The following is a 20,279-nucleotide window of genomic DNA, read 5'->3' on the forward strand; positions in this document are numbered from 1 at the left end:
AGTAATAATGAGCATTCAGCATTAAAGATGGAGTCAAAATTAAGTGAGCGTTCCATAACTCCATTTTGAAAACAGTTATTAACCAAGTGGGACCTGGGCCCCTGTATTCTCCTGCTGTTCAGACTTTAGTTCACATCTGGCCACACAAAGCAGACTGGAGCGTCAGAGATGTGTAAGCTGACGCCAGCACATCGTCCGATTCCAAACACTCCGTCTGGCGAGTCGTTCAAAAGAGCTTCTGGCTGACAGACCTGCGGATCAGCATCAGAAGGGAACTGGGCTAAAGGAGGGCAGCCATCTTGGATCTATATCATAGGAGTGTCTGGGCAAGAAGGAGGCTTCATGGCTCCTCTTCATCATGAGCATGTAAAAATATCCTGGCATCATCTTGTGTCTTCACACAGTGTGAGGTGGAGGAGCTCAGGCAATTACACTCATCTGCATGTGTTAATATGATTAATTAGCAGGAATAAACACTTTCCTATGACACAGGCTACATGGTGAGCCACACACCTGCAGAAGCTCTGATAAAAGACAACGCCTCATGGCAAAGAGCCTTTTCACGGGACCTGCTAATTGGCATCTGAAAACGTTCCGGCTAATTAGAAAAAAGGCAGATGAGGCTTGATTAGTTTGAATGCAAAGTGTAACTTGTGGTGCGGTGGGACTGGGGAATGTGCCGAGGTTTTATTTCTTCACCATCACGATACAAAGATAATTGTAATTGTGATCATTTGCATACGTTAATGAATTTGTGTGACGCTTCTTGATCAGACGTGGAAGAAATAATTGATGCCGTATCAGCACCTACCATGACAAGTGGGACGTTTTGAAATAGCTAAGCGCATTAAGGTGTGAGTTTGATGGCTGCCATGCTCCCAGGCAAGGTGTGAAAGTAGAGCAGATCCTATCTTCTGCTTCCTACCGCAGCTATCACACTAAGATTAACTTTTAACCTCCAATGCTATGCTGAGACTATAAGTTTTTACATAGCATTAAAAAGGGACACAGAGTTAGAGCGAATTAGAAGCAGCTTAGGAAAATAATTTTCAGAAGCCATGCAGAGAGCAGCGGAGAACAAAGAGCTGCGATTGGAACAAACCAGTCTGTGTCGGAGCTTTAATTGGAACATGGTAAACAGTAAATACATCAGATTGTTTCAAATGCCCTGGATGTAGAGGGGGCCACTCCCCTTTAATTAGCCTGCTTTAAGATTAGGCTTTATTAGAGGCAGACAGCCACCGAGCCAGTCAGCCACGGGATATGCCCCAAGTTCAGCCTCCCAAGAGCTCCAGCAGCACAGATACAGGGCTCATGTTTAATTGCTTCTGTAAATGGTCAGAGCTCAAGCCCCCTAATTCCATTCCTCGGGGTAATCAGGCATGTTTTCACCATACAGGGCTAAAGAGAGTGAGAGAGAACAGTCACGTTCACCATGCTAGGTACCATGCAATACAATGCCACTTTTATGCCGCTAAGGGGCTTCAAAATGACCTCAGCTCAGTAACATGTTACAGAAAAATCATTTTAATAGGATTTTTGTTTTTAACTCCACAATTTGTTTTTCACACATTGAACCGGGATCTGATAAAGAAATAAAACTCTACAGAAGAAATTAAACAAAACCTTCACTGGATCATTTCAGTTATTTGTGCAGGGTGTCTGAAAAAAAAATAGTAATCATACAGTAACATTGGATTTCTGTGATTTCTGAGTGTTTAAAAAGTTTCTGGTGTGTTTTTTTTTTTTTTTTTTAAACTAGTTTCAAGGTTTCCTATGACTGCACATTTTCAGATACTCAGATTTTTGCCTGACACCCATCAGTTTTGTATTGAATCCTCAGTGTGTACGATCTCAGATTTACATATACAAGAGCGAGATCAAGAGTTCATTAAAAACACTGACGCTCAGGGGAAATAATGCCACATGGCACAAGCAAAGCTTTGACAGTCATTTTACAGCAGTCCATCAAGTGTTCATTCAAGCATCTTTTATTCCCTCTTCCAATCGGCGCAGGCTTTCATCCTCATTGTTTTCCTCCAGCTTTCTCTAAATCCCGAAGAAGCCTTTTGCTAGTGCAGTCCACACATAATGTAAGTTTTTGATGATGCACAGACCACTCTAACATTGAACACAACATAAATGTAACTTTGTATGCAGTATATAGAGTCTCTGATATGGTGACAAACGGGGATCCTGGTGAGAAATTGCGTCCTCCGCCGGGGAAAAGAGGCGGGGCAGTGACGAGAATCCACAACAATAACGACAGTAGCAGGAGGAGAATAGTGCACCGAAGAGAAGTGAAGCTCGGGTAGGAAGGCGAGGGTAACACACAGCACTTCTGCCACTCAGCATACCTGCAGACAAGACAAGAGAGAGGTAAAAGGGTCAGTGTCACCGCCACAACAGACACTTTAGGTTCATCTTTATGGCCTTCTGGTTGTGTGAATACAAAGCCCCACAGCAGTTTGTTTTGTTTTGTTTTCATGTTTCTGTTAGCTTATAGACCACCCACATTAACACATACAATCAAATCTATAATACAACACCTATTTCAGGCTTAATTAATCTTAAAACAAAATACAATATAACATATAATAAGCATTTGTTAGATTATAATTATGCAAAAGTTGTAAAGAGCATTGTAAAATCAGATTTCTTTCAGCTCAATCATATTTCATCAGATTTCATTTTTCAGTGGTGGAAGAAGTATTCCGATTTAAATGCAGCAATACCAAACTATATGAAAAAAGTGCCATTACAAGCTAAGTAAACAAGTATTTACAGCAAAACGTACTCAGAGTATCAAAAGTGAAAGTGCTCATTATGCCGCAGAATAGTGCCCATCACTGTTATGTTATGATATATTATAATATTAGACCGCAAGTATTTATATAAGTAATATCTTAGTGGTGTAGCTGGTCATGATGGAGCTAGTTTTAAACTTTAAACATAAAGGGCATTGTTTCAGATTGTATTTTATAAGATGGTGTGTGTAAAATATTAATTTATAGGAATAGAAGTATAAAGTAAGCATAACACGGTACTCCAGTAGAGCACAAGTACCTCAAAAATGCATTTACAGTACAGTAATGTACATTCCACCACTGCTATTTGTATGTACATTCTTTACGGTCGAGTGTTTTTCCAACTATTCTTTCTACTGTTATTTTTCAGACTCTTACAATAGTAAAGCTTTTTTTTTTTTTTATTCCTGCTCTGCACATTGTACAGTAGTGTAAACACTGTTGACGTTGTTGATGCACTATGAAAATCGCACCTCTTGATATTTTTTTTTTACCCACTTTGCTGCATCGTTTTCTTTATATTAACAACATGGTCAGCTGTGGCAGCCATTTTCCCATATGTTGATTCCCTCTTGGGAATACATATTCTATTATTCACATTACAGCACAGTGATTTTTATGTAAGGAGGATGTATGCTCTGCGGTAAAAACAGATGGTTCTGTAAAGTCATGTCAACAACCCCTTTATTCACCTTCTGGTCTGTCAGCACAGCGTTGCTCTGAAGTGGAGGCATGTGGCTGTTGAGCAAGACAGCGCCGGGTCTGTCGTGCTCACAGAAGATTGTACCGTTGATGTAATGGAAGCGATCGCCAGGCATCAGTCTGTTTCTACAGGTGGCACAGCTGAAACACTACAGAGGAGCGGGAAAAAAAAAGACAAAGGGTCAGGAATGGAAATAGATCAAGTTCAGGCCACTAAAGTGCATTAATATATAATGAGCATAATACCAAGAGTTGAAATAAAATTGTGTGAGAAACTGAAAAATAAATATGAATTAAAATATGAAACATTGTAGTCTAATCTGTTGTAAAAACAGCTTTAAAGATCTTAAATTATGCATCAATCAAAGTTTTAAACTGAGTACATGGGGTAAAAAAAGATGGCGGGCACAACTAATTTCTCTCCTAATACTGAGGGGACACATCTTCCCGTCTCATTGTCTCTCAGCACCAAATCCCAGATGTTTCTGTCAAACAAGCAGCGGGAGACAAAGCGCAGTGATGTGAGAGCTGGGGATTTACCTTGAGGTGGTAAACATTTCCCTGCGCCCTCATCACCATTTCGTTGGCTGGGATCGACTGGCCGCAGGCGCTACACGCCCCGCTGTGCCCGAACAGTCTGCAAACACAAAAATCACAGATTGCTCAGTCTGTACAGCCTCCAAAATCTAAAACCAGCAGCTTCCTCTCCTCCTCCTCCTCCTCCTCCTCTGCCACCTCTTCCTTCCTCTCACCTGATGTAGTCACTCCGACACAGAATCATGCCCCCTTTGCTGTAGCAGGTGGTGCCAATGTCCCCCAGCTGGGCTTGGCAGCAAGAGCACTTGAGGCAACGAGTGTGCCAGTAGCGCTCCATGGAGAAGAGCAGGAAGCGGTCGGCGATCTTCCCCCCGCATCCTGCACACGACCTGGGGGCCGGCGGTACACCTGACGCTTGGCTGTTCACCATGCTGATGTGGGCCCTCAAAGGCTCCTAGACACACAGAATAGAGGTTTGAGAACTGAGACAGGTAGAACGCCTAGACCCAGCTAATGATCACCTTTTCACCATTTAAAGATGACATACTCACATGCTGAATTCTTGTAAAATGTCTGAAATAATAATAGTATTTTGTGTGAACTGTATATATTTCTGTTTCCATTAGTTGATCATTTACTTTGCAATGATTACAAGCAGAAGCTTATTAAACCGTTTGCATTTACGACCACACACACACACACACACACACACACACACACACACACACACACACACACACACACACACACACACACACACACACACACGACTTCAGCATGACTGCAACTGATTGTTAACATGGTCACTTTAAGAGCGGTAACAGGTTGACCTAGTCACTAACATACTGATCAACACAAGAAAGAATAACTGATCATTTCAAGGATACTTCTCTGCACACTGTAGGCAGCACATCAAATGTCAAATATATTTTTTACATTTGCTCACTATAGCACTATAATGTCAATATATCACGAGTAATTATTACTTATTTTTTAACTGTGGGCCCAGGGTACAGGATTTACAGGCATTAACATTATGTTAACGGTGTATTTCGATGTGCAGGGGGAAAAAGGGAAAGTCACCTAATGGGACTTTTGGAAGAGTGCCATTAATGAGAATACATGTAACGTGAATAGCCTACTAGAAGCATTATAAGCGTAAGTATCTGCATTTAATAGTTCTACCTCTTAAAATGTACCATACTATATAATATCTAAATTGTTTTTTAGTTTTACGTGACATGCTGTTTACAACCACCTAGCTTAAAGGAAAGCTGTAAATGCGCGCGCAGAGAAAAGGAAAAGAAGAAAAACAAGAGACATGTTACCTTGCCGAGCCAAAGGTTTCCCTCCTGCGTTGAAGTTTGAGAAGGTGGAAAAATAATCACAAGAACCTCGACACGCGTACAGTTGAAACACTTAGACTTGACATGTTCTGGTCTCCATAGCTTTCCAGAAAAAAGGAAAAGCAACACAACATTAAGCCCGGGACGGCACGGTGACTGTAATAGTTGAGCAAACTCTCACCGACATCCAGCTCCGAAGATTAATAACTAACGTTGCATGTAACCGTGAGGAGGCGACATGACGCAGCTTCTCTTCCTGTCCTGTCTGTTACAGCTGTCCATCTATCAACATTCCTTCATCTGTTTCTAACGCTTTTGACAGCGACACTATTCATCAAATTGCGCAAGGGGCTATTTAAATTACCAGGGGGGGACGTAACCGACATGAAGGGCGCAGCAGCCAATAGGAGTGCAGGGGGCGTGACCGCAGTCAAAATGATTTATGAGTTTATAGTGGCTTATTAATATGCACATTCACATCCCAGAGGATTTCACTGTGTGTGTGTGTGTGTGTGTGTGTGTGTGTGTGTGTGTGTGTGTGTGTGTGTCAATATAAAATATATATAAATATAAAAGTACAAAAGTATAATGTATGGAATATGAGGAGGGCACATCTGATCTCTTTTTTTCTAATCCCCTCCATGTCACAGGAAGGTCAAATAGCACTGCTGATGTTGATAGCATAGGGATTCATTGTTGCTCAGGGGCACTACAGCAGGGCAGAAGTCTGCCACCCTGCTGTACTTTCAGTTGAGTTCCAGTAGAGGACAGCATCACATAATGTTGCAAGAAGCAGAGATTGGCAGGTACTGTAAATCCTGATATATGGAATGAGGGAAAACCCAAACAGAGCAGGAAGAAATGGCACGCAGTGACTGTGAATAGTTTCCTTAAACAATCAGCAATCCCCTTTATTTTATTTTCCTGATAGAAACTAGGCTTTCCAACTCTGTTTCATCTTTAAATTAGCTTCTTAAATTTGGTGTTGCAAAAATGTATTTAAAATGTTTTTAAACATGTCAATAAATCAACATGTTGGCATTACTCTATTGTTGCCCATTCAGTTACTTACCACTTTTGTATGAAAAAGACATAACAGGTTAGACACCGAAAGTATTAAAATGACTTGTTATTGATGCTGCAGTAGATATAAACACTATGTAATTTAATGTTGCAGTTTCCCAATGTGACCACTGGAGGGCAGTGAACACTCATGATTCTAAAAACATTTCCAGTGAAAACTGTCAAGATAAAACAATCAATGTGATTATAGAATCTTTCACGTTTTATTAAATGGTTATTTGTTGAAAACAATCCTATGAAAATTGGTGTAATCTATGTGTGTAATCATTTCAGCTCTTTCACTAGGGCAGTGTGCCCACAGATTTGACCCAGGGACACAGAGACCACTAAGTCTCCAAAGTCTATACATTTCTTGTTTTGCAGATGGGGCATTTACCTAAACGGATTGCATAGATGAAATAGTTGCTGTTGTTCTGACAATTAGTAGTTGTAGGAACAGCAGTGCCAGTATGATAAAACTGGTAGTATTTTAGAAATATGATAATGAAAACTAGTGTGCCAACTACTTGGTGGACATCATTACACAAACACTGGCTTAAGTGTGAGAGAGAGGAAATGCAATGGTTGAGTAAAGGCCATTGTCACCACAAGTATATAGTTAATATCATTACTAACTTGTGCTGAGCTACCATAAATCTGCTGTTTGACATGTTCTGCAAAGAGAGCACAGCACGGTCTACATTAAAGATGGCTCCATGATATAAAGAGTGCTTGCTATGGTGATTTGCGCAGTGAGGGAGTAGAGGAAGGAGGGGTAGACAGTGTCTTAGACAGGTCAAACATGTTCATTTAATGATTATACCTCCAAGTTCCTTCTTTAATTCATAAACCGTGAGTCCAAACGCCAAAATATTATCATCACCAGAGAGATAAGTGTCTGCCGAACGCATTGGTGTGGTTTTTGTTTGTGGTGTCATATACAGTATATGCGCCAAAGAGCAGGTTATAAAAAAGGAACCATCTGCCGCTTTTCAGATATTTCTTGTCCTATGCTGCTCATCAACTCCCGATCACCATAACATGATAGACTAACGTGTTTTTGATTATGTTATTTATTATTATGTTACTGTTGGGTTGCATTTTATTATGCAATTCTGTCTGCCATCGGACACGATTCTGGGAAAAGGATGCTCACTAGCGCGTTAACATTAGCTACGCTAGCTAACATCTGCAGTCAGAGACAAACATCTATGAGCCAATGTCTTTTTGATAATCTACACATTTTCTTGCAGTGGCCTTTCTACAATAAGCCGTGGTAAAAGTTACTGTATTGTACTGTAACAGTTACCTTCATTTAATATTGTATGTGGCGTTTTCTTTTGCGGGGTGCAAATGTTCCGCCAAAACAAGTTCCTTCCAGAGACCATTTTGTGTCCGAACCTTAGCCCAAGACGATTGTGATTGGTTTAAAGAAATGCAAATAACCCAGAGTGTTTTTTTCTCCTATCCCAGGATGTACTGTATGTGTGGAGGGGGCAGACCTTACTCCACAGCGCTGTGGCAATGCAAGACTAACGTCACAGTGTTTGCTTGACTGTGACTCCTCAGCCTAAACAGGATCCTTTGTGGAAATGTTGACTTTTGTTCCATAAAAGATGTTAGCTGTGACACTCTTAAAAGAGCATGAGTCATGTTCCACACATTCGTTTTCAGCACAACAAGCCAATAACAATTCATAAGGAGACATATTATTATCCCACATTGTGTTGAAAAGGAACCGCTTCCATACATCCTTTTTCAGGGCATGGCGGGGTTGGGGGGGGGTTTCCTCTGCTGTGGTCAATGTGGCAGCCCGGGCCACTCTCTGAGGCCCCGTTGATTTCCGACATATTTCCTGTTCCTCTGTCAAGGCCATGCTGAAAGTAACAGCTCTCTGTGAGGCTGGATAACACCTGTAACTTCCAGTCTGGGTTCCCACCCAATATAAACCGCTGTGGAGCATCACAGCATCCCAGGCTGCCAAGATAATCACATTTATGAAGCCCCCACACTATGATGTGTGATCCTATGACTATGATCCTTCCAGCCGAGGCTCTATTTTCTCTCTCTTGAGGGAAAGCACCTTGGTGTCACCTGAGTTTTGCGGTATTAGTTTAGAAATGAGTCATCCTAAATGCTTGATAACTCCTATTACTGTCATGGAGTTGGGAGTCGGGTTTTAGCAGAAAGGAAACGTCAGCAACTTGTTAATTTCTCAGTGAAAATCAATGAATATCAGTGGGATTCTTTACAGTAATGGTAGAAGAATGTTGTTTTTGACTCTGACTGCAGTCGTAACAAATGATCAGGTCATGGAAGAGCTAGTTATGGAATGTCATGGACAAGTCAGAAACTATAGATCAGGACCAAGAACTGGTCTGTCAGTTGGCTTTGGTAGGCAAGTCTAAAGCCACAGTCACACCACAAAGTGACATTCGCATCGCTTGTCCACATGCAAAATGTGGGGCACAAAGATTGGTGACATAGTGACTACTTACAGGGCTAGTTGGTGAACTGCTGTAGCTGGCACGCTAACTATTAACTCTTGGACTAGTCAGTCACAATAGCTCCCGGAGCTTGTTTTTATTGTCTCTCTACCGGTGATGGGAGTAACGCGTTAGAAAAGTAACGCAATTACAGTAGGCTGTATGTAATGTATGTAATGTAATGTATTCCTTTTTGCTGTAACGCAGTAATATAACGCATTACTAATAAAATGTCGGTATACCTGTTACAATCTCAGTAACGCAAGTTCATTGTCAGTGACTTGTGGTCCTTTAGATTGTGGGGTTTTTCAAAGTTGTCTTGTCTAAAATGATCACTACACATTTTCCACTTGAGTAGAGTCTCCACCGGTGTCTTGATGTCCAAGCCAGCAGCAAGAAGCCACAGTTGGTTCCTTTCTGGATCTCCCAATGGAAATTTGTGGAAATTTTGTGGTGTCCATCTGTTTGGTTTATTTTTACAATTTCTAAATGCACACTGAATCACCATGTTGCCTAGTCCTTAGTTTCCAATCCAATGCTTCAATACCAATGTACTAGGCTACTACTAGGTGTACCGACTGTAGTGCGCTTCTCTGTTTACTTTTCGGCGCAGTACTACTAGGGGTGCACGATATATCGACTCAATATCGTTATCGCGATATCACGTTGCGCGATGTTATACCGAAAGTCTCGCGATAATTACGCGATATTTTGTTTGATGCGTTGCATCCCGCCCGACATGTACCCAAAGAGTATAGAAGCAACAAGAGGCGAAACTCAAAAGAACGTTGTGTTACATTCAGTCCAAGATGGCGGAGCTGCAGTTCCATTGAGTTTCCCCTCTTGTTACGTCTATACTCTTTGATGCACCTCTCGAAAAATACAGATCGCTTGGTAGCGTTGTATTTCCCCCGACTCATTTCCTGGTTCTCCTTCTCCATAGACAACATGAAATCAAGGAGAGGGTTAACTTTTCCTGCTCCAGATTTCCCACCGTGGTCAGAAAGAACAGGGGAGACACTTTGTCTCACTATGACTCTAGAGTTGCTACTCACTCCGAAGAAAATCGCCGTCACTCTCTCACTTCTTCCTCGCTCTACCACACACACACACACGCACGCACGCACGCACACACACACACACACACACACACGCACGCACGCACGCACACACACACACACACGCACACACGCCGGCTCGACTATGGGCTCAACGCACACACCAGAGCACGTATAAACATCAGCTGCGTGGAGCCTCCGCAGAACCATAAAACGAAGCGAAAGAAAAGAAAGAACCTAAAGAGAGAGCGAAGAGTGGAGCAAAAAGAACACAAAAGTAAGAAAATTAGTGTTGCTCTGGGAGACGACGAAATAACAGAGATTGAAAGGAAACTTTAGAGGCCAAAAGCAGGCGCGGAGCTGTGGGAAATTCACAACAAAAAAATACTACTCTGTATAGTTAAACATGGTCAGGAAATTAGTACTGTATGTGGTGTATTTTATCTATAACGTGTTAAAAACAGTAAAATTATAAGTAAGCCTGATAACTATTTAAAAAGTTAAGTGTGTTTGTGTTTTCATTATTCATTGTGTTTCACTATTAAATCTGGCACGAACAACGGTAACGTTCGCTAGAAGTGTCATAGTACCTTGATTTTGCTTTAGTATGGCTAAACAAGTTGCACTCACTCATTTTTGCTGAGGCTCAGCTCCCAGAAAGTGGACATAGTAGGCTACTGGGAGTGAATGTCTGCAGCTGGGTGTGTGTAAACGCTCACTGTGTGCGGGGTGAAGGCTGTGTTTCTCCCCGCAGGTCAGAAGCAGAAGCTCTGGCAGCTTTCTGTCGGTTTAAACCAGTCCAGAAGAAGACGCACAAACGGAGGCGAATTTATGTTTTCCTAGGAGGGCGCAGCCATATCCCGCCCTACCCTGCCTCTGATTGGCTTACTCTGGTATTCTCACCCGAACTTTAACCAATCTCCTTCCTCATGCCTAAACCTAACCAATCCAACAAACGAAAGCAGCGGGTACCAGCCAATCAGAGGTGGATAAGGGCGGGACATTCCTTCGCCATCCTTGAAACGCAAATTCGCCAACATCAGAGCACTTTATGGTCCTCTTCTGCTCAAATTCGTCCAACGTTCAACATAAAGAAACACATTTCTACAGGGACAAGAAAACAATACATGAGATCAAATAATGTGTTGCTTAAGGTCAAAACTATGACCTAGTATGTTGAAAATAGTAGATATTTTGTTGATGTGTTGGCTTATTTAGCCTAGTCAAAAATATAAGATAGTTAATCATAATTGGAAGTTGAACGAGCAGTATCTTGAACAACGAAAATGATAATCCATCTATAATGAATTCCCTTTTTCTCCTTTAAGCCCTGTGAAAAATGTTTCATCAGGCAACTGAAGACTGCTGCTGTAGTTTAATTTCCTGGATTCGGGAACTATGTGGATGATCCGGGACAACTGCCCACCTTGACTTAATCCAGGCCCATCTGTCACGTTCTGCATCCGCCACTGGACAAAAGGAACATACAGTCACATTAGCTACAAAAGAGAGCGACATGCACTCGCTTGTGGGCGCTCCTGGGCGTGCCTAGCCTACACCTGGTTGCTTGGCAACAGTAAACAGAAATTCTCCGGTGCTACCTTAAACCACGTCTTAAAAGTTACTTCAGAGGTATTGTTAAGTCACAAGAACGATGTTTTTGGATTTAAAAGTATTTATTTCTCGATAAAAGTAACAATATATGAGATGAAATGCCAAACATATCAGATATATACATAAATGCGATGTCCTGAAGCGTTTTCCGCCATCTTGAATTATTTTCTTCGACTCACTCGAGCCACTGACATACGTCACGCTGCCCTCACGCGGCCTTCACTCTGATTGGCAGTCACTCGTGGCCAAACGGCCACTCCCAGAGTGCTAGAGAAAGACATTATATATTTATAATCTCTATGACATTTATATCTCTATGGCTCTGGCCACTCCCATTGAAAATGAATGGTAGCCTGGCGCTTTGTCTCTGTCTCTTGTAGCTAATGTGACTGTAGGGTAATGCCTCCTCCTCGGTAGCTTGGAAATACTTTGGCTTTAAGCCAACAGATGTGCATTGCATTGTTTTTATACTGTTGTGTATATACAACCAGTACAACATGTCCTGTTCTGTAGACACATGTTGTACCAGTCCAATATGACCGTCAGTTGAAATAACCCTTGTGTTGTAAGAAAACTTGTTTTATTTGTTATAAATCTATTTTGATGCGTTTTCCCATAACTTTGGTAATTTTAAATATTCTTAAAAATATCAAAATTAATATTGATATCGTAATATTCATTATTGATATCGCAATACCAAATTTTTTCAAAACTGGCACCCCTAAGTACTACTAACCGGAGCAAAGTAAAATTCCGCCGCTGCTGAGAAACTAGTCCCTCAAAATGGAATGCGATCATTGAGATGTAAGGGTAGTTTTATTTCTAACATTATTCTATCAACACAGACATTTACATCGATAGTCTGGCGTTATAATTTATTTGCCTCGGGTGTACTGTGGAGTGGGTTAAGTGGATTTTTAGTGGCAGGCTAGCAGATGCTGTTGACTTGTGCTAGCCTAGCACCAGCGAACTCTGCAACTGGAAGGACTGGATGAAAAGTGTTGAAAACGGTTTCCACTGATAAATAACACACTGGCTAACTTGGAAATGAGGTCCTATGTCCAAAATTCTGAACCAACACCGCAAAACATTTCGGCACAGAAAAAAAAGAAGTCTGTGAGTGTTATTTCCTGTCGCTGGATTCGGCGGTTGAAATGACTGCAGAGACGGACATTATTTTCAGGAGCTGTCCCGTCACTGTTCCCGTGGTCAGAGCCAGAACCAGAGACGGTAAGCTAGGGACATCTGTGTCCTGTCAGTGCCGACAGCAATGTGCCCGAGCAACTGACAGATAACATGTCAGGAATTAATGTTTAGTCTTGCCACACGTATTATCATTACATTTTATCAGCGGTGGAAAGTATATACCGTAGGCTACTTCGATTCAATTGTAAGGTGCTTTTAATTGAGTATTTTCATTTTCTCCTACTTATTAGGCTACTTCTAGTCCACCACAATTCAGAGTCAAGTAGGCTATTGTACATTTTACTTAACTATTTATTTTATAGCTTTAGTTACTTTGCAGATTTAGATTAATAATACAAAATAATATGAATAAATTATGATGTAGTTATACAGTGGATAAAGATGAGACTTTGTTGATCCGGTGGTGAAATTCACAAGCTACCTGCCAAGTCATACTTCCGCTTTTATTTTGGTCAAAGTAACGCAAAAGTAGTGTAAAGCATTACAATTCAGAGACCGTAATATTGTAATATAACTAGGGCTGTCAGCGTTAGCGCGTTAATCGCAAAGTTATTATAGTTTTGCATTTTTCATTAGTTTTTATTTTTATTTCGTTTTGACTTTTTGTTTTAAAATTCAGTTTAGTTTTAATTAGTTTTTAAAGCGGGTTTGCTAGTTTAGTTTAGTTTTTATTTTTTGAAAATGCTTAGTTTTAGTCTAGTTTTTATTAGTTTTAGTCTTTTTTAATATATGGGTTATTTGTCGAGGGATTTCAAAAAGATCAGAAAAAGTATTGTGTAATAATAACTCAACAAAAACATCATACAATTTTATAAATATGTATTCACAATGTATTCAACAATAACACCAGTGCATAAAATGTAGCCTACATATGGTCATAAATATGTAAACAGTCTACACAAGATGCAGTATGTGCAAAATGTGTAAGTGACGTGTTCCAGGAAAAAAAACCTAAATAGCCAACAGACTAAAGAAGACAAGAACAGGTGTTTTGAACTTTGGTTGGAGTAAAGTGGTGAACTTTTTGAAGTCAATCGAGTCACACAGTTGTGTAGACATCCCAGTATCAATCCACATATTAACCCACGCTTCCTCCCGCTTTTGGTGTTCCTGCGTATTTACTAACCAGCAGCTGTCAGGTCGCCGGTGAAAGCCCTCCTGTAGTGTTCTCTGTCCTGCTGTTGTCTCCGTCATGCTGCCTGGCCCTGTATCCATACATCCATGCCCGTAACGTTACCGAGGTTAGCTTCTGTTTCGGGGAAAGGGGGCTTTGCGTTCTCCTTTACCTTGTTAAGGTAAGCTAGGTTAGCCTCCTAGCTTGTGTGCGCTTCTCAAATGTACTTTCAAATTCGTGGGATTTTTCCCTTTAATAAATTGACCACATATTTTACCACCTTCCACTGCAAGGCGCTTTTATCTGACACAGTCATAATCAAATATGACTTTCTAGTCCGCTTTCTTCCGACTTTCCGTACCGCTATGATGCCAGACGAGAGGGACGGAGCCACGGACATGTTGTGTTCAATTTGACGTGGAATGTCGGAATTTCTGGATTCCCAATCAGAAACTATACATGTCTACGGGAAATGTCATGGTCGGAGAGATATAACGTTATTTGCTCTTTGAAAGATCAACAATTATTATTTCAGTTAACGACAATGTTTTTTCCCACCTAGTTTTCGTTATTTCGTTTGTTTTCGTTAACGATTATAACCTTGGTTAATCGTGATGCGATTAAGGGCCGACGCGATGCGATAAAAAATGTTTTATCGCATTAATAGCATGCCGGCATTTATTAATTTATTTTACACTTTATACTATTTTGACCCTTTGCAGCACCATTACCTATCATCAAGCTGCCACTTCCTTGTAACACATCCTGCTGCTGCAGGCTGCGGGCATGATGGAGAAAGACAGCAGCAATGAAATCCTGAATGACGCTTTTTATTTTCCAAAACTCCCGGACGGCTCGTAGACAAGTCGAAAGCCATATGCACATTGTGTAAAGCCGAATTAAAATATCACCGAAGCACGTCAAGCTTGAGCTACCACCTACGGAGCTAAGCATAGTAGTACAGTTAACGTGATGCTACCCGCTAGCATGCTACCCACTCAGGCAAAGCAGTATTTTGGAGAGTGCTACTTGCCGACCTGTGGATGAAACCAAATCCCAAAACATTACTATAGCTCTTGCGAAACGGGTGGCAACTAACTTCAGATCTGTCAGCATCGTAGAGGACTCAGGTCTTAAAGACGTACTACGGTTGGCATGTTAAGACCCATCTCATTGCCGTCGAGGGGGACAGTAGTTTTCACGGATACACAGCCTGTACGACACGGAGAAAGCAGCCCAACTGGAACAGCTGCAAAGTGCTGCAAACGCTGTCTCATTAACCGGTGATCACTGGACGTCAGTGAGTAATCAACATTATTTAGGAGTTACTAAACACTATATGGACTCTAGTAAGGATAGGGATTTTTAGTTTTTTAGTTAGGTACTTGGAGGAATTGTGCAATAATGACAGATTCACACATTTTTCTTTTGTTTACAGTAAATACATTATTACAAATCTTAAAATCAAGTTCATAAAGTAACTTTCTTTGCATTCATTTGATTCCCAATCAAGATGCACTGGTAAAAATTGCTTTCCATTGTTAATATGTACTTAAAAACTGTTCTGAAATGCAAAATAATAGAATTTTAATCATGTGATAAAATATGCGATTAATCGCGATTAATTATAGAAATTCAGCGATTAATCGCGATTAAAAGAAATTAATCGTTTGACAGCCCTAAATATAACTACTTACTCTCAAATGACAGTAACTATTAATCAATAATGTATTACATCTACTGTTCTGTTTACTTCCTCCTAGCATTTGTTCACCACTGTTAACAATTCTGTTTAATTAAAAGTTATTAAAGAGGGAAAATAAAGCTAGCTAACAGTCAGTTAGAAAACGTGTATGAAGATTCCTGTCTCATAACTGTGTGCAAACACAGCGGCACAGCTAATGGACTACAATACCATTTTGGACATAAATCCACCTACCAGCAAATAACAATTAGCAAATACTTGCTAATTACATTTAGCAATAAAATAGCCCTAATGTAAGCATGTGCTGTTTCTTTCTGCATCTTTGGTGCAAAGCTCTTACTGCTGTGTAAGTTCCTTGAGATCACCCAGAGTTGCTCCAAAAATCACTATCTATAAAACAGTTTAGGTTGTTCTGCTTATGTAGTTTGGTAACAATTTATACAACAGGTCCAAGTCAAGAGTGTATTATATATAGTGTTAAAGCATAGAACTGTAAAATGAATTCCAATTAATTTCTAGAGTAGGATTGTGAGTCTTTTACTCATTGCAAAGTAGGTCTGAATCTAAAATGTATCTTTTCCAACTACATTGTAATTTCCAGGCAAGAATGCAATTCAACATATATGGAGTATATAAATATGTATTTATGTGATTTAATGGATCTCTCTTTATCCAGTTATTGAGATTTTAGAAAACCTTTCCAGGAAATCCATCAAAGCAACTACTTATAAACTGCTCCCAACTCTGTAAACTACCCCAGACATTTTTATATATCTGCCCGCCTCTGATTCTCATGCATTTCACTGAAATGCCAGGATGGCTCTTAAACAAATAAGCAGTCAAACGTTGTCATGGGACACCAGCTCTTGTGTACAACAACTCTGTTTGAAGGATCATTTCCGTGAAATTTACACCAACTAAACAGCCCAAGCAGACAAACATCGTCATCAAGGGTAATGTTGAACGGTCTGAGTCAAATGGGAACCAGTGACGATAGCGAATGGTAAGGAAGTCTCCATGGTGAGATGGTATGCCATGTATGCTCTTTGGTTCCTGCCTGTCGGTTGGATGGTAAAATAATTCACCGTCGTTTGAAGGAGGACGCAGAGGGGGATGCTAATATTTGATCTATTGGCAGTTGAATTTACGATTGCCAGTCCCAATAAGAAAACATGCCAAAATCACCAACATTTAATCCAGCCCAAGTTAGAACCCCCATGATGAAAAGTATTCACTGGATTTGTGGGAGATGGTACTGACAAATGCATTGAAAAATGCTCTAAAATGTTTTTGTCTTCGGACTGCACTACAGCCATGTTCTGTGGACAGGTTTTCATAAGAGTTTTCGTTTATATTACACATCACACTAGAAACTAATGTTCTGTATTCTGAGACTCTCAGCATTACATTATCTATTTATTCTGAACATCACATTTTTGGCCACTTAGAATCTGTAACAATATCTGACATATTATCACCTCATAACGTTAGTGTGGTGAACAAGTTAGCTTACAATTGCACATGCACAGATTTGTGTCCACCTGATCAATGCCAGTTCAATCTTTACTCTCCTTTTAGCTCTAGATTGGTTTCCATACAACTCCTGATTATATCTGGTTCTTTAGCTGCTCAATGTCCTAATGCATTCCACTTTATTCACCAGGTAGTCGCTAATTCCGTCTGTCTGCTGTTGGGTGCTACATGTAGTGTACAGTGGATTTTACAGAGATTTTTCACCAAAAACAGCTGCATTCTTCTGCTGGAAACCAGGTTGATGACAGCTGAGTTTGTGGTGTAAAAATCCAAACAATGAGCTAAAAGAGGCTAAAGAATTATGTAGAGTTGCGGGGAACTTCAGAGACAGGTGATCATTGACAATCACATTTCAAATCATACACATTCGTTGGAATCATTGTTGATATAAAAAAAAAATGATTAGTTTGATACAACTTTAACATGCATTCATTCAGGCTAGTGAGTTTCACCCTCAGGTTGAATGCAACGCGTACGGAAACGGAGGCATGGGGATTCTTTTTGTTACCGGCTAGGCTACAGCTAGTAGCGGTGTTCTTTGGGGTTTAACAAGCCCGCTTAGCTTTAACACGTCCGTTACACCATTCATCGGACTGTCCATCCGCCCAACACCATGTTTCAGAGCAATATATCTTGTTGGATTACCAAATTACTATGACATTAGCCACAGTAATCCATGGTCCGTTGACAAAGAATCCTAACGACTTTATTCACCCACATCAAGCTTACCTCTAGTGACGCCATATTGCAAGAACTTACACTATCAAAATGGAACTCATTCACATTTCCCAAAGAAGGAACTCTTATAGCTTAGCTTAGCTTATACTCTCGTATAGTACACACAAAGTTAAAGCTTTAGTGCGTAACTTTTTTATATTACTGAACGTCTGTTTCATTCAAGCCATTGCCAAATGAGTTGATACAAAGCTAATTAAGACCATCAGCTCCATAAAGCTCTCTCTTTATTTCTCAGTATGGCTATGTTCAGATGATTGTGTAGTCCGGCGACTTTCATGCGCAGAAAATCAAGTAAAGATAATTACCTCCTTCTGAAGAGTCCATCATGTTTTTTTAATCCTCCGTGTCCTCCTTGGCTACTAACAACTGCGTGAAGGAGGGGTGGGGGTGGTGCGCGATCACGGAAGTCTTTTTTCATGTGGATGCGTCAACAGTTTTGTTATCATTACTTAGAATTCCTCATGAAACAGACAGAAACTACGCATTATAGCTTTAAGACACTGCCTCAAGTATAATCCCCCCCCCACACAAAATATCTCTTGGTGTTATGAAGTAATTAACAATATTTTTTTATTAGTTTGTTGTAAATCTACACTAGTCTTCTGCATTCAATCAGAGCGAGAACGCGACATGTAGTTTTTCCTTTAGCACGTACGCTACAGTCTACAGTAATTCATTCATTCGTGTTCATTGTTTTAACAGAACGAAAGATATGAAAGTCACTGTAGCCTATTTTAACACAATTCAAATTGTGCAGAGGGAATTATTTCCAAGTGGAGACTACACCAGTAGTTCTAACTGGGGCCGTCAGGAGTGTTTTCCCCCTTCTTTCAGAAGGAGGCAGAGGCCAGGGTGAGGAATTTAGTAGTCCACCGTAATGTTTGTGCTCCAGAGCCAGCCGGAGCATTGTGTAAGGCCACAGGGCATCATGAACACAGAGCTCTGGCTGAAAATGTGTGTGAATGTCTGAGACGCTCTGTGGAAGTTTAAGACACTAATGACGCAGGTTTAAGGGTTTCACTTTAGACCTGAAAAAGACATGAGGGTGATGGTCGCCAAACCAAGGATGTTGGTGTACACAGCTTGCATCATGGCTGAACCAGCAGGAATATGTCAGGGTTAAATAAAACATTTGAGGTACCTGTACCTTCTTAAGAATTTCCATTTCATGCTACTTTATACTCCACTACATTTTGGCAGTACAGTAGTTTTTACTATACTACATTTATTTGACAACATTAGTTACTTTTATTAATTATATGTTATATGTTGAATTTATTAATACAACATATAAATAAGCTAATAGATTATATTATTTCAAATGAATCTACACAGCAGTGTATAAAGTAATTAAAATGAGCTCTACTTTACCAGCTGCAGCATTAAAGTGACGAACACATTAATGCATCCATAATCCAATAATATATAAATGTGTATATATATATATATATATATATACATATTTATTATTCTGAAAGGGGTCATGCTGAATAATGAGTACTTTTACTTTTTGTACTTTAGGTATATTTTTCTGCTAATACTTTTGTACTTTTACTTAAGTAAGGATTAGAATGTAGGACTTTTACTTGTAACAGAGTATCTTTACACTCTGGTATTGCTACTTTGAAGTACTTCTTCCAGCACTGCTCAGCAGGTAGAAAACTATCCTGCAACAGCTGTGAGCCCTTGGTTGAGGTATTTATTCATATACCTTAACAGAATCATTCTAATGTTTCCTTTTAGTTATGTTTGCTAAAGCACAGTCACTGCAGGCTCTTCCTGAAGTGCTGGTCTGGATTTTAAGATCTTTCCCCGCCTAAAGTATTTGACCATGTATCAAATACTAAGTATGCTGGCCCTGCCTTTTAAGCAACCGTGAGATTGCAATTTGAAATGCGTACGCTTAATGGGGATTATTAAGAGATTAAAGAATAATTCCGGTCCATTAAAACTTGGGTGTTACTTTTTGCCAAACTTGTTGTGATATTGATCTGTTCACCACTTTGGTCCAAACTTAAATATCTCAAGAACTATTTGATGGATTGTGAAATGTTGCAGGATGTATCCAAATGACTTTGGTGATGCCCTGAAAATTTTATTTAGTACCATCCTCAGTTCAAATTTTAATTTGTCCAATACTTTGGTTTATGTCCAAATAAATGCAAATAAATACCTGCAAAACCAGTTAGTCTCATTTAAATTTTCTCCTCTCCCTACAAACTCCAGCAGCTTCAGTAGGAAAACTAATGACAAAATCCACACAATAGCAGAGAACACAGTGGGGATGGAAAATCAAAAACCCACAACACTAAAACAACGGCAACGCCTCTGGATACACTTAATTCAAACATTTGCCAAATAATAAGACATA

The 20,279-nt window shown here is 40.1% G+C and overlaps 1 protein-coding gene across 3 annotated transcripts; it reads right to left on the bottom strand.

The window, feature by feature from the left end:
* Window positions 1-1,511: 1,511 nt before the first annotated feature.
* lmo4lb (LIM domain only 4-like b) lies at window positions 1,512-10,752 on the bottom strand. 3 transcript variants are annotated; one of them, XM_078250301.1, is made up of 6 exons: window positions 5,375-5,452; window positions 4,598-4,619; window positions 4,262-4,500; window positions 4,050-4,146; window positions 3,500-3,658; window positions 1,512-2,357 (listed from the first exon to the last, which is right to left on the bottom strand). In XM_078250301.1, exons 3-6 carry the CDS (start codon window positions 4,474-4,476, stop codon window positions 2,349-2,351), a joined length of 480 nt encoding a protein of 159 aa, XP_078106427.1. In that variant the 5' UTR covers window positions 4,477-4,500; window positions 4,598-4,619; window positions 5,375-5,452; the 3' UTR covers window positions 1,512-2,348. The 3 variants fall into 3 exon arrangements, with proteins under 3 accessions (XP_078106427.1, XP_078106428.1, XP_078106426.1); XM_078250302.1 differs by lacking the exons at window positions 4,598-4,619; window positions 5,375-5,452 and adding an exon at window positions 10,629-10,752; XM_078250300.1 differs by lacking the exon at window positions 4,598-4,619 and having other exon boundaries at window positions 5,375-5,460.
* Between the last annotated feature and the right edge of the window lie 9,527 nt (window positions 10,753-20,279).

Source organism: Sander vitreus, chromosome 5 (assembly GCF_031162955.1).
Source record: "Sander vitreus isolate 19-12246 chromosome 5, sanVit1, whole genome shotgun sequence".
Lineage (NCBI taxonomy): Eukaryota > Metazoa > Chordata > Actinopteri > Perciformes > Percidae > Sander > Sander vitreus.

Bases quoted from the DNA above. Each gene is read 5' to 3' on its own strand.
- lmo4lb (XM_078250302.1), bottom strand. From the start codon at position 4,476: ATGGTGAACAGCCAAGCGTCAGGTGTACCGCCGGCCCCCAGGTCGTGT. The intron at 4,147-4,261 runs GTGAGAGGAAGG...TTGTGTTTGCAG, and splicing joins TGTCGGAGTGACTACATCAG to ACTGTTCGGGCACAGCGGGG. The intron at 3,659-4,049 runs GTAAATCCCCAG...GCTCCTCTGTAG, and splicing joins GAAATGTTTACCACCTCAAG to TGTTTCAGCTGTGCCACCTG.